The sequence below is a fragment of the Chaetura pelagica genome, unplaced genomic scaffold (assembly GCF_000747805.2).
Source record: "Chaetura pelagica isolate M959 unplaced genomic scaffold, ChaPel_1.0 scaffold201, whole genome shotgun sequence".
Classification (NCBI taxonomy): Eukaryota; Metazoa; Chordata; class Aves; order Apodiformes; family Apodidae; genus Chaetura; species Chaetura pelagica.
Genome location: NW_009952051.1, coordinates 3,055 through 30,042, shown reverse-complemented (window position 1 = coordinate 30,042; position 26,988 = coordinate 3,055). Strand labels below are relative to the sequence as shown.

At 38.4% G+C, this 26,988-nt stretch overlaps 1 protein-coding gene across 1 annotated transcript in view; it reads right to left on the bottom strand.

Moving 5' to 3' along the window:
- Positions 1-415: 415 nt before the first annotated feature.
- The window catches only part of LOC104393729 (pituitary adenylate cyclase-activating polypeptide type I receptor), a gene marked incomplete at its 5' end in the record, with an annotated part of 27,153 nt that continues 580 nt past the window's right edge, over positions 416-26,988 (bottom strand). The window contains 5 exons of the mRNA XM_010003246.1: positions 416-604; positions 2,182-2,223; positions 2,443-2,572; positions 21,193-21,284; positions 22,676-22,745. Of these exons, the coding sequence (XP_010001548.1) occupies positions 416-604; positions 2,182-2,223; positions 2,443-2,572; positions 21,193-21,284; positions 22,676-22,745 (523 nt within the window). The remainder of the gene's footprint in view (positions 605-2,181; positions 2,224-2,442; positions 2,573-21,192; positions 21,285-22,675; positions 22,746-26,988) is intronic.

The window sequence follows — 26,988 nt, the reverse complement described above, 5'->3', positions numbered from 1 at the left end:
AGGAAAGGAAAGGAAAGGAAAGGAAAGGAAAGGAAAGGAAAGGAAAGGAAAGGAAAGGAAAGGAAAGGAAAGGAAAGGAAAGGAAAGGAAAGGAAAGGAAAGGAAAGGAAAGGAAAGGAAAGGAAAGGAAAGGAAAGGAAAGGAAAGGAAAGGAAAGGAAAGGAAAGGAAAGGAAAGGAAAGGAAAGGAAAGGAAAGGAAAGGAAAGGAAAGGAAAGGAAAGGAAAGGAAAGGAAAGGAAAGGAAAGGAAAGGAAAGGAAAGGAAAGGAAAGGAAAGGAAAGGAAAGGAAAGGAAAGGAAAGGAAAGGAAAAAGATAAGACCCACTCTATCACCGAAATGGTGTGTTTTCTTGTGTGTTTTTTTGAAGGGGTGTTTTTTGGTTTGCTTGTAGATTGATTGGTTTTCCTTAGCTGCTCATGTCGCTAAGTTCTCCGCATTTATGCTGGACATCCGAATCTGAGAGCTGCTCTTGCTCAGAATGGAGAGTTGTGTCCCCCCGTTCACTCCGCTGCTCGCTAGAGAAGGATGACGATGTTTGAAATCCACAGCAAAATACCGGTTGACTTTCCAGCTCCTCCATTTTCTCTTTATTTCTGATTGCACCTTTAGGGAGAAACTTCAAAAGGTCATTTTTTATGTACTTAGCCGCTCGAGGACATGCTGAAAAGTTATCAAGCTTAGAAAAAAACCCCACCATTTGAAAGAACAAGTTTCAAGACTATTATTAAAGTCCTCATTTCTGCAAAATCTCCATGTCTGAAAGAGCTCCAGCCATGCAGTGGAAACAACAGCCTGGGTTCTGTGCCTCTATTTCAGATAATTTAGGATCAGCCCAGAGGTGCATAGAAGACCTGTTCAACACTAACTCCAACACGGTTTTTTAGGCTAGGTGCTTGGAAAAAACCTCCTGTTTTCATTGGTGGATAGTACCAAGTACATAGCAAGGAGTCAAAGAAAATGGCAACCAAAAGGTTCTAGGCAGGAGTGAAATAACCTGTCCAAGAGGGCAACTTGTCTCTCACCTGCCACTAATGGATGCACATCTACTGAAAATTTGCCTCCTACTCTCAGACCACCTCTAAGTAGATGGCAACTCTTGGATTCATATGCATCTATGGCATGCCATAGCTTGTTTGAGCTTTGAGGAAGAGATGGGATACACCTACTTTGAAAAGGCAGGATAATCTCCACTAGCAGATTGGCTGACTTAATGAATTGTGGTTTAAACGAATGAACTTTAAACTAAAAAACTTTAGTGTCCAAAGCAATGAAATCTGCATATTCATAAGCAGCAGGTTGGATAACCCTTGCCAAAGGCAAGAACATTGAGTCCCAGCACCTTACGTTTGTGTATAGCACTGGGTGTAGTCTGGCCAGCAAACATGAGAAACTGGAGCTCTATGCCCAGTCCAAGAATGATGATATTATAGAAAACACAGAAACTTGGTGGGAAAAATCCCATGACCAGAAAACCATAATGGATGGCTACAAAAGCTTTTGTGAAGATAGAAAGGGAAGAAGAGGAGGTGGAATTGCACTTCATGTAAAACAAAAATTGATACCAAACTCCACATGTTCAACATCTTCATAAATACCTGGAAATAACCAAGTCAGGCTTGACCATGCTCTAAGTAACCTGAGTAACCTGATCTAGTTAAAAAATGTCCCTGTGCCCTGCAGGGGGGCTAGATGACCTTTAAAGGTCCCTTCCAACACCACACTGTTCCATAAGTGATCTGGATGATGGGATTGAAAGCACCCTCACCAAGTTGGCTGATAACACCAATACGTGTGTTGAGGTGGACACGTGAGAAGGCAGAGCCACCTTACAGAGGAAATGGAACAGGCTGGCAGAGTGGGCTGCTAGAGCTGCATGAAGTTTAACAAAGACAAAGGCAAAGTTTTGCATCTGGGGTTATATGACCAAAGAGCCCAGCACCGTCCCTGCCTCTGCTAGGGAACATTCATCTGAGACATCATCTCTGGAAAGACCAAAGTCTTGGTTTAATAAAGACATCAGACATTCTCTTCCTCTTGCTGAGGCATCGTGAGATTCAGCCAAAGACATTAGGGAAGATGGTAGATGATGAGTTACAGTGAAGGGTTAGAACAGCAGTTACTCCCACAAGGAAATGGGATGGGGATGGTGGGTGGGGAATGTTAAATATTAAACGTCTTACCTCCCCATTCAAGAAACAATAAAGAACAGCAACAACAAAACCCTAGGTAAACAGGAGACAAAAAAGTAATGTAATTCAAATCCTTCAGCAAATGCTAGAAAATAGCTGGAGTGAAAACAAACAATCAGGCAAAGAAAACCAAAATCCTGGTATTCAAAATATATACACAAATAAACACACAGTCTGAAAGCTGTGCATGCAAAGTAGCTACAATGAATAGACATTTCTTTTTAACGAAAGCAGAATTCACTGTATAATCACCTGGAAAGATCCCAGTCCCAATTCAAACACTAGTCTCTCCCTCTTACTGACATTTTCAGGAGAAAAAGCAAACACTGTGTAGTGAATTCCAAACAAGGGGATAAGCAGCAGTGTAGAGCGAGCCAGTCTCCTGTTAGAATAGAGTGAAAGAACTTTAATGCAGCCTTGAAATAAACAACTTGTGCTTTAATTAAAGAAAAAAATACACAGAAAATATCCGCTTGCCTCACTTTTGGAAAATACATACACTGTATAATTATACAAACAAATATACAACATTCACATTTGTTCCCAAACAGTGATTTCACACACACTGTAGTTTGCTCCCACTTCTTCACACTGCTACAATAATAGCACATTAGTAATGCTTAATACTCTGCACTGTTATTTTAATTTGCATTATTGTAAGCAGGGTTTATTTTCTACCATGCCAAACACGAGGAGGTTAATCTTGCTAAGGGATTCAGACTGCTACCAGAACACAATAATAAACCTCTCACCCAATTGCTTAATCCCAGTGGAGTGTTTGAAATAACTTGGTTTTGTGTGTGTGTGTGAATTTAATTCTGCAAGTAAAAAAAAAATCCCAAACAGCAATACAAAGCAATCTTAAAAAGCCCTCTGTGTTCTTATGAGTATTTCTCAAGATCTGGATTTTGTTCTCATTTATATTGTTGGAAACCTAAGTGGAATTGCACTGTGTAACTGATGTAGAGGGAAATCTAACTTAGTGGGTATATACAAAAGAGTTGGAAATGAATCTGTATATCTGTAAGAACTTAAGTGAGTATGGATGAAATTCCCCCAAAACAGGGGTCCAGCCAAGACTTATGCATCAGTTTTGGTCAGTGTCACTTGCTGACTGAGCAGCAAAAAAGACCCAAGAGAAAGCAAATGTTGATCTGAAAATAAGGTCAAGTTCTTTACTATAAAAAAAGTGGCCTAAAGTAATCTCCAGGACATTTTCAAAAGGGACAAAAAATGTTTTCTTTCCTTTAAGTAGGTTAAGAGGGTAGATGGAGCTCAAAGGAAGCTAAAAAGCCCTAAAGATTTTTGGAAAATCTGTATATTTTTTTCAAATTCAAGTGTTTATGCTGCTTATATCCACATGGCATATTGCAGACATCTTTGGTTTACTAATACATGTTCCACTACATCCCCAAAATGATGTGTTTGTCTCAGTGAAGGCAAAGACTTCATATATCTGCAAGAACTCTGTGAACATACATTGTTATATCCAACAGTGAACTGGAAATGAGACATCAGTTGGTTGCTGGTGTCCCTCAGTCATACTTGTGCACTGATGGTGATACACACTCCACAACCCTTGCCTTGAGATTGCACTAAACACACAGTTCTTTAGTCAGATGCACATCAGCTCTCAAGACTTGATGAAAAACCCCACAAACCAGGGAGCACAAGTCTTGTGAGTTATTTTAAGAAGAGAGGAACAACTTTGGAAAATTTTGATGAAGAGCATACAGAGCCTCCAACTGTGGTGATCTCTAGAAAAAGCATCTCTACAGGAATGACTCAGTATAATGAACTCAAAAACATTTCGAGGTCCCTTCTAGTCCTTTTTTCTCTATAGACCTGTAATCAGATTAATAAAAAGGAACAAAAACATTTTGGAAAAGACTGCAGAACAACACTATCTCCATAAACATAAAATGATGTAAAGAACATAAGTGTCTTGAATGGAATTTAAAAAAATAATAAAAATAATCAAATGAATGTAGTAAACTGGACAGATAATTATCATCCCTCAAAATCTGTTACCCTTTATATTCAGAATTAATGACAACAAGAACAAAAGGATAAATGTTTTGATTTGAAAGTCTGGATAGAATTTCCTATCACTCTGTGGTGTCTCACCACAGTCACAGGAGATACATTTTGGGAAAGATGCAGAAGACTTTTTCTACTGTCAGTTTTCTGGCATTAATTACATCTGATTAATCATGCAATTAGTTTGTAGGATCTTGGAATATAATGTCATCATCAATTTATCTGAGCTACTGTCTTCATTATTGTTATTGAAGTGATGAAGAAAGTACATGAAATGTAAGAACACATTCTGAAGTTTATAGATGATTAAGATTGAGAAAGAGGAAAATATTTTCATGATAAGAAAAACTAGAGAGATACTAATGACTGTGTGGATGATGATGAATTGTGTTTTTTCAAGAGCATTAGGAAGAAAGAGGCACCTGTGAGCCATGTAACTTGGTGTGCAATGGTGAAATGAAGTCGTGTAGCTCAAAAAAGCCATTATAACTTCTGTAAGATTTGACAGATGACACTGTGTGCTGTTAAGAAAAGGATAAATTGGAGAATAACTTTTACTCTGGCAAAGAGTTTGTTGCCTTGGTTTTATCGGTTCCCACCACCCAACTCAGCTTTGCTGAAACAAAATACCACTGATTGTCAAGAAAAAGGCCCTCAAGCCTGTAGCCTTTGAAACAAAACTATGTAGTTGGGGTGTTTTTTTACTATTTAGGCCTGGGTCTTCAAATTAAGAGAATTGTTCAGTTTAAATGCTGATTCTTAAGTGAATTTAATTTGATCAAGTCTAAACTTTTGTAGTGAACACATCAAGGTCTGTGGTAGTCACACAGAAAACCACTGATCTCACAAAGGTTTGGACATACATACTGTAAATCTCTATATTGAAATTATTGACATAATATCCCTAAAACTGATGCAGAGAAAAATGCACTTTCAGGGCATAGCTCTTGCCTGCTATAGATGCCCCTTTAAGAGGAGGTGACTCCAGTTGGAAACCCCATGGGTATGCAATGAATGCATCTATTGATGTACGTATTGACTAGGTTAAAGTTATGACATATCTGCAATGGCAACATTAGTTAAATTAATTCCACACCCATATTCCCTTTATTGTCAACAAAGAGTAACAGGCACTTGGGCACAAGGAAGAATTCTCTGTTCCTAGGGAAGTCCTTATCACACCCTAAGTCTCTCAATTGACTACAGGGGGAATCTAGACTGAGTTTGTCATATCAATTGCTGTATTGTTGCCTTGTAAAGTTTAGATTAAAGGAATTACAACTCTCTGGTTCTAACTCAGTGATGAATAAGTAAAAAAAAAAATTTAAGAATACTATTTCAAATAGAAGAATAAAGAGCAAACCATGAACACACAGGATATCACTGGGAATGAAATGCTGAACATAGCTCATATTAAATAAACCAGACTATCTATTTTATCAAAAAGATGGTAAACATGATAAATATGTGACTTTCAGAAATCTCACTAGTCTCCCTGATGAATACATGTCTTTTCCAAAGGCTGAGTTACATCTGTAGGATCACTTTCAAAGACCTGATGTAACACCTAAACACAGGAATTAAATAAAGGTTTTAATTTTCCCATGCATAAATCAGAATAAGGACTTGACAATCAGTGGAAGATTACCAAAATTTTTAAATTCTAACACACAAAAAAAATAAGGTTTGATTATGTTTATTAGAAGTGTACAGAATTTTTCTGGGCTTCTGTTTAAACTGAACTCTTCTTGCCCTTGACCAGGTAGAGGATTTCACCTTAGACAGTTGTCAGTCTGACATCTTTCTGAAACTCTGCACTTACTTAATGTGAAGTTTGTCTCTCTGCAAAGGCACAGCATGAAATCTGTGCTGCATTAGGTTTTAGAAATTTGAGTGAACTTCATACTGTACACATCTCCTAAATGCAGGTCCTAATTTTACCTGTTCTTAGATTTTTCTCTCAGTTTAGAAGATGGAACTGCTGACTGTTCTTCTGTTCTCTTTCTCTTCTATCTGCTTTTGCACAATGTCAGTCTGTTCACCTAATCTTTTGATCTTTTGCATTGATCTGTTTCTTAAATACCTAGAGTAGATGTGAAATCAGAGAGAAAATTTCTTTGCATGTTTTAAATGATTTTTTGTTTTTTGGGGTTTTTTTGTTTGTTTGTTTGTTTTTCCTGGCTAACAAACATGACAAAATATGTAGGTATCCAACAACATTTTTTTCCTTCATGGTATCAAAGAACTACTGAGTATTCTTCAACAAAATGCTGGACTGTTGGATCTCTGTGGCAGGACGTTTCTGAGACTGTTGATCTGCATTCATAAGACTGTTATGAAATTCAGGGCCAAGTTCATCAGGAAACATACTGTATAATAGATTTCTGAAAGGCACACCTCATCTGAATTAATCTTGTGGCCTTCCTGTACAAATTACAGAGTAAGGTGCACTGTGAGAAAGTGATTTGTTCCCACTTATTCACTTTTCTAGATGACTCCCTTCCCATGGGCAAATCTTTTTGTCAAAGACTTCTGACTAGTTACAGAATACATTGCTATTAGTTTAACTTTAGCCTTTCCTCACCCCTGGGTGTATATGAAGAAAACTCCACTCAATTCAATGGACCTAAGTGGTTTTACACCCAGCTGAGTCTGATTCACTCAATCCTGCCCTGCCTTTGCTGTTCCAAGAAACTTTCAGGTGCAGTATTTACTCTCAGCTCACCTCTTTGCTGTATAATGCAGAATAACTATTAACAGTTTCTATACAGACACTACCCAAAACCACAAATAGCAATGATTTTTTTTTTTTTTTTTCCAAAAAATAACCTTAAACCCCTTGATTGTGGTTCAACAGCAAAAAACACACACACAAAAATTAATATTCTACATGCAACAAGAACCCAAGGAATGCTTGCTCTCTGGTTACTACCCCTCTGCTAAGATCCATTCATTTACTTGCAACATGCGTCATACAAACACAGTAATGTCACAGGATTGCATACACTTACAGGGTAATGGTTGATAGTTCTGACATCTTGCAAGAGTGCTGGTTAGCCCTCTTAGGCTTACAGTAGCATTTCTGAACGCAGCTGCTAAATATGACAAGATTAGCATTTTTTTCAGCATCCCGTGAACAGGCCAAGGTAGGTCACGTTCAACACATTTCATGAGACACATCACAAAGATGGGAAGCAGACGTGACAGGATGAAATCACAGCACAAACCAGCTGCTTGACTGAAGCAAAAGTAACAACAAAATCAGAAGATGCGCTGGCTGTTGCTGGCAACTGTGATGAGACAAACCAAAGACTGAACAGCCTGGAGGCAGGTGGGCAGCAGGTTAAGCATCAAAATACACGTGAGCTTTGCAGTCTGGGATTGTACAGAGGGTAACAGAACAATATAGTAAATGGGAGTTGACTGCACACTTGTGGAGAACAATTAACTAGTAACATAAACTTGTAGGATGGAGATAAATCTAAAATGAAGTTGGATCAGATGTCCTCAGTTTCATGTGTAAGTACCCAGGGTAGTGTGGAGCCCTTCTTTTGAGTGAAGAGTTCCAGGGAGGACACCAAAGCACTTTTTTGCCCAGCTTCCTTGATGCATGGAAAGGGCAATACAGTATGGAAACTACATGTCTGACTGGTAATTCAGAAGTGTTCTTTAATTTTGGTCACACACACTAGGAGAGGTGTGGTCAAGAAAGCAGCAGGCACATACACTGTGGATCAGGACCAAGGTCTCCACTTTTTGTGTACTACCAAGAGCTGCTATGGAGACTGGGATGTTTACGCTTACAACTAGTTAGAGAGCTGTCAAGAAGGGTAATCTGAAACAACATGGGATGACATTCTGATGGATCTGAGGGACAGAGATTTTGCATCTGTTATTGTAGGCTGGAAAAGATGAGAACTTAAAATAATAATTTCTTGTTGAATTTTGATGGGAGATTTTTGGTCTAGTTGGAGATGTCCCTGCTTACAGTAGGGAGGTTGGACTAAATGACCTTTATATGTCCCTTCCAACAAAAGACATTCTATTATTCTATAATTCTATCATTCTGTTTTGTTTTCAAAATATGGTTGTTTTGGTGGGACACACCTCAGGGAAAATTTTACAGTATAGGTGTCCAGGTAATGGACATCCTTGGTCCCTTGAGGATCACTAGAGAGAACAAGAGAAATAAACACTTATTGTAAGAATATATCTGATTTATTTTACATGTCCACTTTAGGATGGCAAGAACAGCATGCCAGATACTACCCTAACTGGGTCTCCATTGACTAGGTAGGATAACATAATTTTTTTTTAAAGCAATTTCCTACAAAGCAAATATTTCACTTTATTCCAAATAATCAATCTCCCTTTCTGTTTCTTTGCTAATACACATAGTCTAAGTGTTGTTTTCATCTAGGCATAGATGGGAGATAAAGTTTATAAGCTGAACAGTAAAACAGAATTATTTGGAAACAGATTAAATATCTCCTATTTACTAGATTTTTTTTTTTATTTTGGTTTGGTTTCTTTCCTTTTGGGTAATCCAAACCTGACAACTGTGTTGTTAGGAAAGATTATAGCAGAAGAGCTGCTAAGAATACAATATCATGGCATGCACACACCTAGCAAATAGAAAGAGTAATCATGTTTCAACTTATAAAAGAAATCTCGTTTCTTGGATAATAATAAGGGAATAAATATGAAAATAACTCTTCTTTTATAGTATCACTTTTGTGATAAAATTTTTGCACTGCCTCTGCTTTTTTTATGGAGCTGTGCCTTAATCATCAGAAAAGACTGATCAAATACAAGGAGCAAAGTATTAGGGATTTCTCCTTTTTTGCATGGCTGAGGCTTTTAGAAGTGACTTTGGATTTTGAATGTCTCACTCATGTTTTCTTCACCTGATCTGAAACACATTTTCAGACCAATTTTCACCACAAGAGGGCTGCTCAGCATGCTTTGAAAAACAGTGCTTCTGAAAGCAGTTTAAGATACATAACCTAAAAATGAAACATTTAAAAATCAATAATCACTTTGAACACCCTTAGTCCTGGGATTTTGTTCTTCAGTGACTTGCTTAGTGTTGCTGTGGTAACCTCAAGGAGTAAAAAATCCCACCCATGTTTCCTTCAGTTTATGACCTGTTTTATTTGGCAGGGATTGATTTTCATTCTAGGCTTTTCCAGTGAGTAGAAATAACATGACAGCACTTGATATTTGCTAGAAATATAAAAAAGGACAGACTTGATTTTGAAAATAGTATCTAAAAATAACTGCTGCTCAGTGAGGGAATGTTTAAACATGGGCTTGTGATGGAAAATTTTTCTAGCACATCTTAAGAAAACCTATTTTAGTGCTGTTAGAACTTTTTCTGCCACCCTATCTAGTGTAGGTAGAATCATTTGATCTCTCTGATTTTAGGTATTGTAAAATGTCCCAAAATATTTAGAATACAGAATTGACAGAACTTTTCTTCCCCCCCTTCCCCCTCCCCTTTATTCTTTTAACTTTATATTTGTTTGCTTATTTATTATCAAAGTAGAAACATTGATGGAAGTAAAGGGAGAAAGTGAGAAGAGACAGAGGAGGCAGGAACCAGAGAGAAATGGGAAGGAATAAAAAATAGCCAAATTAGAGAAAATGAATATAAGTGAGATTATGGATATCAAAACACTGCAAGGATTAGGGCAGGATCCTCAGATCTCTGCAGGCACACACAGAATGGAGTTGGTGACATCTAACTATATGTATCTAAGACAAACTGAAGCATCACCTTTAAACTCACTCAATCATGGAAAGAAATGGGCACTTCCAGAGGCTGAGCTGACCTGTGCAACAGAGGGGCCTAAGACATAAGGAATGTGTTGTCTTAAAGAGGAGCCCTGGTCTCTCAGCTCGACCATAGACAACAACTGGACTGCTTAGGTTGAGCACGAGACTTTAGACAGCTAAAGGCAAACAAGGTGAGTCTCACCGCATGTGTCCTGTGCATGGACTGCAGCTGCATCTGGGAGGAAGAGGGAGGGTGCTAGGGTGGAAGGGGAAAGAAAAAGTTAAACATTCCCAGGATTAAAGGAGTGATTCATGATGTGGCTGAAGACCATCTGGTCAGACGGAACGTCTGGCAAGTTAACGCAAAAGAGAGAGCACACAAATTTGAGGCAAAGGTTGTTGCAATTAAATTCTAAAGACTTTGTGAGTTTCTCAGAGGTGTTTGAGAGAAGTAAAATGAACGTGGTGATTCAGGGGAATGACGTTATGCTCTATTATCAAGGCCGTGTAGATCCATAACAATAAAGATCAGGGTTCTGGGTTTTGGTTGCTAATAAGACACAGGGACTGAGAGAGTTTGTGAATTGTTTCTGAATATGCTGAAGGAGAATCCTCTGGGAAACACAACACAGGTAGATTTGATTCATGCATATTAAAATTGTGCCTCATTAAGAATCCTTGTGCACCCTGCTCAAGTAATTCTACTTAACCTCACTACAAATAGGATTAGGCAACCATGTAGTAGGAGGAGAAAGAATGTAGAAACAAATCAATGAAATAAAGTACTGAAAATATAGCAAAAACTTAACCAAAGTGAAAGCAGAGAGATTTTATGGGAGACAAAGAAAAACAAATCAGAAAAATTGAGCCATACCACCTATTATTTATGCTATATGCCTACTTACCTACAGCTATTGCTACAGGTTGAGTGACTTCTTCTCCTTGCTACTTGATAACTAAGGATTTCCCGAAGCTAGACTTGCTTCCTGGGCTAAATAACTACATCCACAGAAACCCAAGGCTAACTGAGCAGATGTAGACAGTTCAGAAAACTGAATTTGTTCTGTAAGAAGAAAACAAGCTACACAAATCCTTCCTGCCACAGTGGCTGTGGACCCTGGTCCACTACACACAAGTAGAATCATTAACCCCTCTCATCCAGACACAGAATAAACTGGGGTGCTTTTCAGCATAGTTGTTATTTAGTTCCATCTCCTCTCATTTTTTTATCTTCATAAGTGTGTCCCTTTTACTTGGTTGTCATAGGACTTGGTTATCCTATGTTAGCTTTGCAGTCAGTGGTGAAGAAATGGATCATAAAGTGAGATTTACCAGACCTGTATTCTCTTTTAGAATGAAACAAATTGTACCAAGGAACCCAGCACAATTATTTTCTTACATCAGGTGGGTCCCATTCTGTCTTGCTAAAAGTACAACCATGGCTGTGCTCTTCGTAAGAAAGACAACTTTGTTCAACTGAAAACAAGTTAAAAAGTCTTAGTCTAGACACCTTTTGCCAAAGTCTTAGTCCTGTTACCTATGTTTTACTGGTAATGTCACACACACAAAAAAATAAAATAAAAAAATTCCCCTGACCTCTCTAAGGGGTCTCAGGTATTTCAAGATCATCTTCTGACACACGAGAACAAGTTGGGGAAAAAAAGGTAGAGACAGTGTGAGGTCTCCTTTACAGTCTTTATCCAAAACAGATTAAAATGAGTTTACTTTAATAGGTGGTAGTAGTGTTCTTTCATCTGACTTTTTGCTCTCTACCTCTTTTAGGACTCTTGCTTTGATTTAACATGTGAGAGGGCAGCTTTGTTTCTCTTTGCTCTTTTGATAAGGTGTGATTTACACAGCTCAGTAGATTGTTTTGTTTGTTTGATTGTTTGTTTTCTCATCAGTGATTTAGAGGCACATAAAGATTTGCATTTTGGTGTCTATGTACTTATAAAGTCAGTGAAATTCAAGCTAAAACCTAAAATGTTTGTAGGAAACTTCACAAGAGTCTTCTACAGATTTCAAAACTCCTATATTCTAGAGAACATTCAATGTCCTCTATACACTTTACATGACTGTACTTTGAATTCCACTAAAGTTAGATTTAATCCATTGTAACTGAAAGCTGGCATGGTAATTACAGCAATAATTTGACACAGAAATATGTCTGTGAGGAAGCCACTGTCACTTCTCCAGAGGCTGAGGCTGGATTACTGCTTGCAAACTGTAGCTGTGGCTGAAAAGGAATGTTTTACAAATATGAGTTTAAACTGTAAATTTTTGTCCAATAATTCAGAACTTTGCACAGAACTGAGACTTGAACCAGAATAGTCAAAGACAGCCAAGAGTCATCTCTACACTGTTCATTCTTGACTTTGCTAACTTCTATAGGGTAGACATAGAAGGATGGAGAAAGCCATTGCTGTACATGGAGTTCAAATAATGAGATAAAGCTCAGCATTTAGCTGTGCTCTAGGGAACAAAGCTGGTAGAGGAAAGCAGAATATATCCAGTCTTTAACTCTAGCTTCAAGATTATGTGTTCTGATCCTTCCTCTGTATTAACTCTGGAGATCCCCTTTTTAAAAAACTAGATTGTTCTCACTGACTCCAGAGCATAGGCTAATGCCAAGCATTATGGAATAATTCTGATGGTGGTGCAGGAACATAACTAGCATAGAAACAACAGCATCTTTAGTGAGCAAAGTGCACCACACCAAGTGACATTCTTAAAGGGTGTTTGAAATGAAGAATACGTATGTCTGAAGCCAGATAAAAATATCCCAAAATGTGGTCATCTCATTGTCCTTAAAACAAAGAAATAAGAAAAATCCATGAACTATTTCTTGTCACAGTCTGGCACAAGAAGTTGATGTTCTAACATTATGGACAGGTCTTAGTCGTGTCACCTGGCAGACCTCAGCATTGGTGCAGCTACATTGAATTTATATAAGTTGCAGCTCTGAATCTTCACTTATGTTGTTTTGCCTCACCTGCCTCACTACTTATACAATGTTGATGTTAGACAACATCCCTGCAGACAATGAACCAAGTTTCAACTGACATCTACACTCCTCCTTAATGAAAACAGTGTTGTCTTGGCTGAAAAGACCTGGGCTTGCAGGCATTTAATCAGCTGAACAACTCCAGTGTTTTCAGTGGAAATATAAGAGGATTTACATTTGGGAATCTCTCAGTAATGATGAAGGTGCGCAGCAAATGAGGTACTGAGACTATGATGTGAACCATATACACAGTTTTGGATAGGTCCTGTCTTGACCTAGAATACATGTGCTAAAACCTCCTTCACTGAGACTTAATTCAATAGTAAACCATTGTAACCTGGTGGCCTTTGAGTGTGTACTTGCACTCCCCCAAGGCAAGTAGAATCTGTTCCTGGGTAGCTAACCAATTACCCAGTTTGCACCACACAGATCCTGTTATACACAATATTAATAACAAGACCCTCATGAAAAGTTAAGCCTTCAGATCAGAAAACCTTCTGCACTGTTCCAGCACCATCTTTCTTGCCCCTCCCATACCTCATGCTGTGAGGACTATGTACTTGCTTGGAGCACACCCTAATAAAGCTTCAGATGTAAAACTAAAACCACTGGACATGAAGCATGTTGGTCACTGCAGTGAGACACAAGAAACCAATGGCAAGGAGAAGCAGAGACACTGAGGGGAAATTAAACTCTTTTTGTTCTCATATGGTAGTGGCAGAAACGTGAATGGTAGCAAAAAGTAAATGGAAGACCATGGATGCTGGTGGGCACCAAGCTTTGATGTAAGTTGAAAGCACGTTCAAGATCAGAGATGTCAGAATTATTCCCCATTGTCTGCAGTCTTGCAACAGCTGCTGCATGACCAGTTGCTTCAACTCTACACCTATCTTTACAGTAAGTAACTGATTTGAAGAAACAAAGGTGCAAACTGATTTGGAGAGAAATAAGATTCCAGATCTATCCCTCTCAGCCTCACAATGCATCCCAAACAGCAAACTTGGTTATGAGCAACACAGGAAGGAAAGGGAAAACAGACAGAATGGTCTAATTTGGATGCTCCCAAGTTAGCTCTCAATTTGAGGTTTCTGAAAAATGATCTGAATCTCCAAAACCCATTCTTTCCCAGTATGTAAACTACCCTGACAAAGGATGTAACACTGCACCTTAATCCATGGGTCATTTGCAAAGACACGTGGCCTTAGGCCCTGGATGTTCCCTATCCTGCTGATCTCCATGACAACTGAAGTTAATCAATACAGATCAAAATCTAGTTATCCATTCTGATGTAGTGCAGTGACTTTAGAAACACTTGGGGTCTGAAGCACATTTTCTTTTGGAAGTCTGCCTTATTTTTGCTAATCAGTGAATTTGCATGTGTGGCAGAAGTTAGAATATTACAGAGAATTTAGTTCAATGGAGCCAGTTTCACTCCAAAGTAAGAAGCTTTATATTGTGCACATTGCTAAAGTATTTGTGGTGTTTTAAAAGCAATATTGAAATAATTTTAGAATATATATGTAGCATTTCAGACAGTGTATGTATAGGCAAAGACCTGTATTTAGCCAGGTACACAAACACAAACATAAACACACATGTAAATCACTTTGGGTTGAGCCCTTAGCTGTTGTGAGTGCTGGTACCAGCTGTGGTAATCAAGCCAAAATATGTTAGATACTGGCTTTGAAAGACATTTTGGTCTGAACTATTCAGTCTGAACTACTAACATTTCAATAGGAATCCCTAAGACACTATTCAGCCTTTTCTTGTGCCTAAACCTCCTCAGAAACAGGGCTCTTAGGGTTAATCCAACCATTGACTGGACTGTTGAGAGTGTATCAAGATTTACTTTACTGCTTCTCCTTACAAGAGTGGAAGGAACATGTCTATAAAGCAAAGCACACTTGAATGTGGCATTGTGCTCTCCCTCACTGATCTGCACGGCCCCTTAATCTTCCTAGAGGAGTAACATCTATGAATGGGTTCTCTTTTAATGCAAACACGTTCTTTTTCCAGTTGATGGCTTGCTTTTTTAACAGATAGAGGGGAAAAAAAGATCTGTTTGGCTTATTTAGGACAAAATCTCATTCTCTCAGGCTGCCACAGATCATGGGGTCAAGTGGAAATTTGAAGTCACCATTAGAGAATTGTTAAGCATGAAACTTTGATTTAAAAAAAATTCAGCTAGTTCACCAACTACATAAATCAGTGTTGTATACAGTGTCTGTATATTCACTGAAACCATAAAATTGCCCATAAAAATTCCTTGCAACAATGTGCACAAATAATATTCAAAGAAAAAAATCCTCCTCTTTTTCTTTACTACTTCAAAACAGAAAATAACAGGAGACAGCCTCCATCATACAGACATCACCTGTGCAGGCCAGGGTATCATGGACTTGCACTCTAACCACCTGCTGAGGGTTTCAAAATAACAGAAGCAGAGCACTTTTTTAACATGGCATTCATCACAGATGAGCTTGTAACCACAAGAAGCAAATTTTGTCATCAATGATTTCAAAATTAGAGCCTATCATAACACTAGGAAAGCACTTGTATATAATTGGAAATTGATGGAATTTCCTTTTAAAATATTGATTTACTCTTCTGGAATATTCTTTTGACAGGTTGCCCATGAAATAAAACCATTTTCAAGGTGGACATAGTCTTAGGTCTGATCCCATCATCACTGTATGAATGTAAAAGATAGACAAGGGATGACAGGACAGGGTTTAGATGAGGAAGCTGGATTTGACAATCCAAGATGCATGTTCATGTTCCTCTTGCTGCCACAGTCACTGGGGATTGTGCACAGCCGCCCTGTATGCATCACACCCTCAGGTGTTCAACAGGAGTAACAGCTCAGAGCAACATTATAAACTCACTAAATATTCTGTGCTTGTTGATTTTACAGTAGCTGAGAGCACAGCCACTTTATAGATAGATAATCAAAAGCAGAATTGGGTTTTCTATTACTTTTTCTGAAAATAAATTCCTGTGTAAATATATTCTTGGTAATTATGGCACATAACCTACATGAACTTACATTCCTAAGGAGTACACTCAATTGTTTTCCAGTTCCTAGCCAAAAAGATTAACAACCCCCCCTTAAAAAAAGCCAACAAAAACCTGAAAACAATACAGAAACCAAAAATCCCTCAAACCAATACCCAAAATCACAATATGTCTTAGGAAACGTAAAGGAAAAGTATAGAGTTGTGAACAAGAGTATTAAATAAATCAAGAAGTAGTGTCAATCAAAGTAGCAAACATCTCCTTTCCTAGCATTTTTATAGAAATGAGAACTGAGTCCTTGCTGATCATGCACTGATACCAAATGATCATTGTCTATGTTTTTCTTCGTATTTTCTTGTGATAAAAAAGGATCAGCCCAGGGCTACGAGTTCCTTTCCTTGCTGGGTTAGTGGGCATTCCAATGCTCAACTGATAATACCTGGGGTTAAGAAATTCAAGTGCCCTACTAAAGAATAGACCCATCACCAAATATCTGCCATTTTCTTGTAAAAAAAAAGGAGACTTTTGACAAGAAGACCCTGTGGATAATTATTAATGCTGGCAGTCTGAGCACTTGCAGCAAGACGAAGCGGTAGCAGAATGAATCACTGAGTGTCCAGTGACTTTGTAGGTGAACTGTAGAGGAGTGTTGTTTACCAAAACATCTGTGTTACAACATTGCTTCTCCTGCCCTAACCCTCTAGGTTGCACCATATGTAAAATCATACCTACCTATGATATATGCCATGATTCTCCTTTCTTTCCAGCAAGATGCTGATTGGAGGAATGACGTAGACCTGAATTAGCTACATATATGTGGGGTTTATTTTCTTTTCATTGAGTTTTCAACAAGTGATACAAAATTTATGAAGAATCTGTTAAAGGAAAAGCAGAAACAAGCTTCCCCTCCCAAATTACACTATTAATGATAAACTGGAAATAAATTTTAAAAATAAAAATAAAGTAAGCTTTTAAAGTTAAATGTGTTTGATCTGCAAAAATGAACAAGTGAGCAAAGAATTGATGGAAATGTGGGGGCCTTTTGAATCTTAAAGTTTAGTCCAGCATGCATCTACATCATGCATACCTACTGAAATACTGTGGTGGTTTATGATAATGACACTGTCAGATGATCTCTTGTCTCTAATGACTCTCAGCAGTGCAACAATGCTCATTAAAATAACAGCATGGATTTAAGCTTGGCATAGGCATTTCCATAGGAATATGGCTTTGTTGGAAGGTGACTGTGCTCTCTCTGCAACCACATAACTAAAACTGGGATGCCTGAAAGCAGATTCTGACCATGTCCCATGTTCCACACTACTGGCTGGATTTCTCATGGGAAAAAACAAACAACGAAGCCTTGCCAGATCCATTTGTTTGCGAAATTTCTGGACAAGGAACTGGTGTGTGAAAATCCATGTAAATAATGTGGGCCTGATGTGATGCAATGTGTGCTGGACCAGTCATAGCAGGTCTGTGAACATGTGTTTCTAATCCCCAGAACTGAGAGTGGACATTGGAGTAACTGACTTCTGATGTGGTGTTACTTGGCTTTCAGCATACGGTGGAACAGTGTCCCTAAATCATCTTCTACTCCTTCAAAATGATTACAAACTGTGCAATTGGAGATTGCTAAAAATCAGGTGATGCTTTCTGTTTGGAAGCACATTAAGTAAAATCTACCTGGACTGAATATACAGGTACCAACACATATCATTACCATTTGTGCTATTGGGTTAAGTATGTCATGTCTATGACCATGGCACATTCCAACTCTTCATACAATTCCTTCACCAGAAACCAGGCCAGAAACCTGTCTCAACTATGCAGATAATTGTCTTAACAAGACTAGGCATACAATCAATACTACATTAGCCTCTCCAGCAGCTGAGGAACTTCTCACTGACCCTGCTTTGTTTGATGTTAAATTTGGTGGAATTATTCAGGACTGATCCACAGCCAACTGAAACCAAACACAGTTCAAGAGACAAAGTTATGTATTTTTTATGCCTTTGGCACATTCACTCCCAACACTAAAAAATAAATAATTACTATGGTGACTACTGGGAGGACACATGAAAGCTGCTTAAGGTTCTGAGAAAAAAAATAAAATAATGAAATTAAAATTGATATTAAAATTTGGGTTTAATTTCTTTTTTAGTTACTACCTTAACTGCTTAGGTAGTTTTGATGAATCTAGCCCTCAGACATCTCAGCCACAAGGAGGAGTTTCCATCTAAACCATCAGTACAAGAAGGATAGAGTCCTTCCTTTCTTGGACTCTGACAGGTTTGGAGCCATTCAGTCTGAAATGGAATCAGCAGCATGCAGGCAGTTTTGAGGGGCAACTGAATGGGTGAAGAAAGGTCAATTAGGCATGAGACTGGTCATGAGTGACTGAACATAGAAGCTGATAAAATGGAAGCCTGCAAACAGGAAAGCATCTGACTGATGCAGAAAATGGTTAGGAATTAGCTCCATGCTTCTAAGTTTTTGTCAGCCTAAAGGCAAAGGCTGATGCATCTAGGTCGTCAGGTTGCTGAGACAGGGACTGTTTTTTTTATGGGAGTAAAGCACTCATTATTGTGCTGTAAATTATACAAATTATTGTGTTTGTTGTTTTTTTTTTAAAAAAAGCAAGTCTCATAATGGCTACACTGTGCTAATTAAGCATTAGTTACCCAGCAGTGCACTCTTCTGTTGTGTTCCTGTCATAGCTCTCAGCAAACATCAGTAGTGGGAAATTTTAATCATGAGTGCACAGTGGTAATCACATAGAATTAATTTTTGAATTTAAGCACATTCCCAAGGCCTTTAAAGCCAAATACGTGCTCAAGTGGTTTTCAGAACCATGACCACAGTGTCTATAAAATAGAACAGGAGGTAGATTTTGCTAACAAAAATAATAATGTAAACAGCCTGAACCTCAACATGTACCATACATTTAAGAGGGAAATAAATCCTACCCAAAATAAATAACCAAATTTTGGTGGGGTCTTTTTTGGATGGTGAAAGTCCTGGATAAAGCTTTATTCCAAGGAGTAGGAGATTGGTAGCAAAGTAAATGTCCGTCACTACTGCAGATACCATGTGATATTTATTGCCTTCAGAAGAAGGCTGAACACACTTCTTCAACCACAACTCATCTGTCTCATGTATTAAAGGCAAAGTACTTAAATATATTGTTCAATAAAGGTATGGATGGAGAGTTTAGTCTGATGGGATCATTTGAAACAGCAAAATAGGACATGGAAAATGCTTAATATGGACCACAGTCTAAATGCCACAGAGATTTCAATATGGTGACATGACCACACTATGATCTATCTTGTTTTTCTTCATTATAGTAGCTCTCTTTTTATAGGATATGAGTGCAAAAATATTGAATACGCCTGGTGTATGTCTTCATAGACTTATTATTTCATTTTTTATCATTTCTGTGTGACTTTGGTCGAATCTGTTTGGATAAACAACACTCCACTTCGTAACACATACAGAAATGCAAGTTCAATCTATACACACCCATTTATAAAGTTGCAAAGAAATATGAAAAGTAATGGCAGCGAATGGAACAGAAAATATGATGTTTTCTCTTGGGTTTGGTAACTATACACATAGGAAAAATATCAGTAAAACCCAGTCACCATATTGATAAAAAATGACAAGGATGTTCTATAACCTCGATAAATCACTGGAGTCTATGACATGCTTTGCTTCATAGGTGAGAGATGTGCATCCAGACATCAAACATGCACTTAGTAGGTCGTAATCAGAACTAGCTCTGCACATTTTGGATGCTAATTGCAACCTAAGAGTCAGTGGGTGACATCCCAGCAGCACCTACATGGGGAGTCTTCACGCAAGCCCTAGGCAAATCATGCATACAGTCAACCTATCCACTACATTCTCTCCTGGGTTTGAATTCTGAGATATATCCACCTGCAAAATTAACTTAAAGTCCCTTTTTTGTCTGTGGAAACAAAGCTTGGAGCAAGCTTGAAGGCCAATACTTTCAATAAGTAGATGTCTGGTTGCAGACATCAAAAAGTGATGCATAAAACATTACCAGTTCGTGTAAATGTTAACAAGGCAATAGGAAAGAAGGGAAGAAAAGCAGGCAGCTGGAGGACATATTTTCCCTTGAAACTTGTCATTTAGATGGATGACATCACTACTTAGGGTGAAACTGATCACTGGATGATTATTTTTAAAAGGTACTGCAAAATAAGGATCTTCTACTTCACCTTGACAGCTTTCTTTTTATTTATGACTTACATGACCTGCCTTTTTTCACCAGGAATCCAGTGCTAAACCAAATAGTCTTGCTTATGTTCATGAGTGATAGAAATCACTAGATCTCACTAAAAAATGCTAAGAAAATGTGCTTGGTGTTTAGGCTGAAAAGCCAAGAAAACACCAGATGTGCTGCCACATAATCTAGTAATTCAAAATTATTCTAGAATTTTTATCTGCATGCACTCAAAATGGGAGTGACAATCAACTCAAATGACCAACCTCTATCCTCTAATGAGATGGAAACTAAAAAAAGGATGTTTGGTTTTAAAAAAAAATGTGTATCACAAAGTTTTAAAACTTCTAAAGGAAAAAATTAAGATTTGTTGTGCATGCTGAAGCAATTCTAGGTGAAAGGAGGGAATTCTTTGGTTAAAGGGGAAAGAATTCAAACTTATAAGAAACATGAACATAATCAATTTGGGGGGAATCTTCCTCAAATATAATTGAGTCCAAATCTTTTTGTCAAATCTTATTGTTTTCAAAAAATTTTAGACCCTGCCCTAGAAGGTATGAAGCACAATAGACTGTCCCATGAGAAGAATAATATTTATGCCTGGTCAGTATATTCATTTCCATATAACTGACCCGTAAAGACATTTTGGGGGGTTGTTTTGTTTTGTTTTGTTTTTCAAATCTTGTATTTATGTTTAGTTTCTTGACCTATTCAAGAGAGGTGAAAGCTGGTACGAATCTGCATTTCAGTGGCTTTTGGATTTCAAAGAAAAAAAGTAAAAGTCAACCAAATAGATCCTGTGACTCTTTTTGAAAACCAAATTGATTCAGCCAAGGTGTCTTTTTGACTTTGTCCTTTTTTTCCTATGTGTATATTAGAAATCTAAATTGATTACTGCTTTATTTGTACTTACAAGTAAATGCTGGATTCATTGCCCCCAATATCAGGCGACTGGAGTTTCTGCACAAGTATCACAATTATGCCAATAAAAAGCACAAAGTTTATCTAGGGGAAAAAGACAGGAAAAAATTATGATAGTGATACAGGTTTTCAAGGATGAGAATGAGACATTCCCAGTGACTTGCTGACTCCATTGCCCTATTCTTCTCCAAACTTCAGTCTAGAAGTTTTATAGGGTCAGGGGTAATAGGAAAAGTTATAAGGGTCTTATTGCCCCTTTTCCAGGCAAAAATAATTTTTCTTGCAGTAGCTAAAGTAAGGCAGAATTTCTTCAGTCTCTAGCACCAGATAAGACAAATGTGAACAAAAATGTTTCAACACTTTTCATTATCAACCAGTGCAAAGAATAAAGTTCCTGCACATCAAAACCAGAGAGCAAAGTTCTGAACAGTAAAATATCTTTAGCTCCCATCCTCTCAACTAAGACACTTCTCAGTTTAGCAGGATCTCTCAGTCATTATTTAGTGTCTCCTCTTTCCTGAAAATCCCAGTATTGTCACTTTCCCTCTACTTGGCTGAATCTGGTCCAAGAGGAGATGACAGATGAGATGAATTTATTATTTTTTTGGGGGGGGAAAATAGATGTTAAAATTCATATTTATGTCTTTTAGTTGTATATCACCCTGGGCATCTTTACTGTTTATTTTGATGTTTCTGCTACAATTTGGCTGTCACTAGCTCCATAGCTTCAATACCAGAAGAAAGCAATGGGATGTATTAGCTGGTTCCTTATGCAGCCTTTTATTATTGTTAGGAGACAAATCACTTAAACTACATGTGAGCAGCTTTTTCAGAAGAATTTTCTATCTCATCTGAGGACCACGTATGAATGAGGAAGCCCAATTGTCCCTTGCTAGTCATTTGAATCTTGAATACCTTCAACAGAAGCTGGGTAAAACTCATTCCCCAAAGCCAGAATGGGCTCTTTCATAGAATATATCTCTAAAGTATGGGAGCTCACATGCATTGATATCACAAACACCCTGGATTATTGGCCCTCTCCATCTCAATACCCTTCAGTGTTATTAGCTGAATTACCTGTAATGTATTTGAAGGTTCCTGTACTTTAACTGCCCAAATGCTTAGGACCAAACCTCATGAAAACACCTACATGAAGAGAGCTAGCTGTGAGCTCGATATCTAAATTCCAACAGTCAATGAAGACCTGGCTAATTCTGTCAGTGGAGTATAGAGAGCAATTTAGCATGCCCAGAATAAAACATTTGCTTGTGGTAAGACAAACGACTTTTCAGACTAAACAGGCTGTCTGGGGGCTCAATTTCATTTCCTAAATTCCCATATTTGTTCCCAAACAGAACATCCTACTCATCCATACATGGGTATCTAGCATAATTTGAATCAAATCCAAGACCTTCATCAACTAAAGGAAGCCTAGATACCTTGTTGAGGAAGCAACTCCCCCAACTGCTACTTACCATGATTGATCCAACCACAGGACCCTTGATCACCCACCACAAGGCAGTGTTGTCATTCATGTCCCAGCAGCTGCAGTCATTGATGAAAGAATGGGGTGAGAAAAGAGAAGGGATGAGAAAGATAAAGATAAAAGGAAGTTAATACACTTAGAACCATTTTTAAGAGGGCAGAGAGTGGGAAGTTTGACTTGTAACTGTATTATTTTATTTGAGTGCAAAGATACCATTTCTTTAGTTTGACCCTGTTGTAAATTTCTTTTACACTCTTTTACCCAAGTTACCTGAAAGCAGTATAAATATCTTTGTGGCAATTTCCATGGTGCCTCTTACTAAACTGTTTGGCCATTTGGGAAAATGCCTTTATGTGTGTTTCTGTGTCTACTGACAGCACAACCCTACAATCATCCCTTTGAGCCAAAAACTCAGCAGAAGGGAAAAAAAGACAGGGATACGTGAAGGGATAAGAGATTGTTAATACAAAGTTTGATGTCTCAATCACTTCTTTTTCAGGTTAAACAGGTTAAAATGTTGGTTCCTGAACCTGACATGAGGATTCTTACATAGATCAAGTACACAGAGGTGTACTAGAGACTGGTTATATTTACATATAGGAATGGTTTTCCAGTTATTGAGCTGCAAGTCCTACCAAGGACTAAAGATTCATCTAAGAAGGTTTAAGTACTGGTTTGGGTCAGCTCTTTTTTTAAGCTGTTGGAAGTAAGAAATCATAAATACAATGTAATTTCCATTTCAGTATTTAAAATCTTCCTCCAGATGCCCCAAAGGGTTCTACTGGTTTATTCCATATACATTCATTTGGATGTTCATTTGTAGAGCAAGATAATTACAGGATCCATATGCATATGAGGGCTTTTCTTAACTTTACTATATATTTTTAAAGCTAGAAAAAAAAACATAATGAAAGAAATATCTTTTTTCTTCTCCCACACCACCCCCACTACATTATTTTAAGTCACTAAGAACTGACTGTCAGTTAAAAAATGTCTTTTATTTGCCTCTGCTTTCTTCCCCTCATGGTTCTCTCTGGAAAACATCAAATAACAGAAAAATGTCTACTTTGTACCTGCAGTTCTGAGTAGGAGGGTTTCCCACCCACTGAGACAACAGCCCAAAATCCCAGCAGTGGTTGTCATGGTGCATTTATCAGATGCCAAGAAACAATTTGAAAGAACATACAGGAATAAACCACTCCTGATCTAATGAGAGCTTCATGCAACTTCTGTGGCATTTAAAGGATAGTCTGGTAGCAGCTGGGAGATAAGTGAAAATCTTCTCTCTAAACAAATCTATGTATGTGTGCTAAGTGTGAGGAGGCAGAGCTAAAATTCCATCATTATAGTGCATGTGAGACAAATCCCAGGCAGCTGAGTAGTGTTTGCTTTAGGTATGTTTCTGGAACTTCTTTATGCAATATTTTACTGTGTTCCCATAAAACCAACCATAAAGATGTGTGTGGCAGAGCTGGTGAGAAGAGGAGATTTAGAGATGAGATATAAAATGTGTTCAAAATGACTTATTTTTTCTTCTATCTACAAAGCAAAGAAACTTAAGATCCCCCACAATATATGGGACTGAGAGTTTAGATTTTTGAATGCAAAGTAACATTTCTGGGTGACTTCACTTTGGATGGCCAACCTAAAATATCTGAAAGGGGCCAGATGTTCCAAGGGAACCCCATCTCACACACAGTCTGGAAATCAGGCTGTGTTCAGTTATCAACAATTGTATAACAAAAAAAACCCCAAAAGCACCTAAAATCACTAATTACATTTTTAACTCTTTGCATTTATAAATTAGATCCTCTCTGCTGAAAATGACCCACTATTTGGAGAGCTCAGCCTCTCTAAGATGCACAAGATATCTATTCTCTAGTCTTCAGTGAGTTGACCAGTGATGGAAGAACATGGGCAAACTTCAGTATGAATCTGGCTGTACAAACAGGCATCCATGTCCAGCAATTTGTCTGTGTAGAAATGAGAAATTACCTGCTCTAGTCCCAGTTAACCATACTGAAGACATCTACAGCTCAGCTAATTATCTCAGACTCTGCCTGGGACAAATAGACACTTGGTGGGTGTTAGGGTATTTTAAAATGTGTCTTTGAGAAGATACATTATCTCGTCCAAATGCTGATTCTTCTTACAAATGTTTCTCCTCTTTGAAGGATGTATCCCCAGCCAGCTCAGTTGCTCATGTCTACCTTGAAGATGTCGAGAATCAATTAGATCGAGCTCACACAAAGGTACTGTGCTCCAGTTCTGGAGCCCCCAACATAAGAATGACATGGAGCTCCTGAAGTGAGTCCAGAGAAGGGTCACACCAACGATCAGAGGGCTGGAGCAGCTCTGCTCTGGAGTTGGGGTTGTTCAGCCTGGAGAAGAGAAGGCTCCAGGGAGACCTTAGAGCACCTTCCAGTGCCTGAAGGTGCTCCAGGAAAGCTGGGGAGGGGCTTTTAATCAGGGTGTGTAGTGAGATGGCAAGGGATAATGGTTTTAAGATGGAAGAAGATAGATTTAGCTTAGACATTAGGAAGAAATTCTTTAGTGTGAGGGTGGTGAGACCCTGGCCCAGGTTGCCCAGGGAAGCTGTGGCTGCCCCATCCCTGGAAGTGTTGAAGGGCAGGTTGGATGGGGCTTGGAGCCACCAGGGCTGGTGGGAGGTGTCCCTGCCCATGCAGGGGGGTTGGAACTAGATGATCTTTAAAGTTCCTTCCAACCCAAACCAATCTGTGATTCTGATTCTATGATTTTTCAAGGATTTTTTTTTTTTTTTTTTTTGGTCGAGCCCCTGTGACATCTATAGAATGGAGGTGGTGGGAAGAAAAAACATCTTCTCTTCAGTTGAACATGACCAGAAGGAAAAAAAAACAACAGTGACACTGCACAACAAAATAGTCTGTAGTATCATCTAACAAGCTGTGCCACATAAACAGGTTCCCTAGTTTCTTTCAAAGGCCTTGTTAACAGTGGAGGTCAGCCAGGCAGGACTCCTTTTCATGGTGGATGAAGATAAAAGAGCCAGTGGGATGGGGTAAGGATGTGAATTACACTTGAAAAGGCCAGAGTCTGATCTCTGTTACATCTCTGGTGTATAATCTGGAGTAATCCCACTTAACTCAGTAGCACAGCTCTGGATAAACAGGCAGTTCCATTTCTCCCCACAAACCCATCTCTTGACAGTGATGTGCATCAGGAGCTGAAGTCAAGAGAGCTCTGCCAGCTTTATAAGGAGGAAGCAGGAGGAAACTCAACCTCAGAGTCTGTATTTCAGTCCTTTCCTTTGCCACTGTGGTTTCCCAGTTCAGTAATTTCTGCAATGCTTTCAGGCTCATGCTGGCAGCTTGCCCACCCCCAGAACAATGCCTGCTGATTTTTAAAAAGTAACCACTGAGACACTCAGCTAGAGCCTTTCTAAATGCATTGCATGCTAAGTAGCTTGTCTAGCAAAAACAAAGGAAAGGGTTGGGTTTTTTGGTGTGTTTTTTTTTTTTTTGTCTTTTTCTTCTTTTTACTTCTGTAAAACATTCCCTCTACCCACAAAATATAAAGACTGTTTGGACTCCTAAGAGAAATTAATGCATTCAGGAACAGTGTTGTAATCATAATAATGGCACAACAGGGGTTTCTGGTTCATTTGGCATGGAAAGAAACAATTTAATTTGTCCTAATGTCAAAATAGAACACTGGGTCATGGCACTTGCATTCCCAGTGGAGGAAGGGTTTTATGTGCTTTCCAAAAAGAGCATGAAAGAACAAGGATGAAGGAAACCTGAGAGAATCATGAGGCTTGTGCAAATTTTGGATCCAGGTACCTCTAGTATAAGGTGAAATTAAAACATAAGCTTAAGTGTCTCAGAAATAGGAGTTGGGTAGTAACACCTTTCACTCGGATCAGGGTTTTCAAAGGATCATTGCTGGATTTTCAAAATTCTGGAGTGCAATGGAACAGAAAGGAACAGAACAGAACTATTTCAGTTGGAAGGGACCTACAATGATCTTCTAGTCCAATTTCAGTCTCCCTCATTCCCAGCATTATTCCTAACATTTCACTGATTTCAAACATAGGTATCAAAAAAACCGAAAACCCAACAAAACAAACAAATCAGCCAAAATCAGCCCAACCCAAACAAACCAAATCAACCCAATCCAAACCAAAACATTTCTAAGTTTACATTTTCAGGGTGTACATCCATGTCCACTCCTGCCAGCTACGTGTGCTACTCTCTGAGCCCAGTCAATCTCTGACTAGCAGGATGTGCAGGGCCATCCCTGGGACCAGCCTTTCTTTCTGGT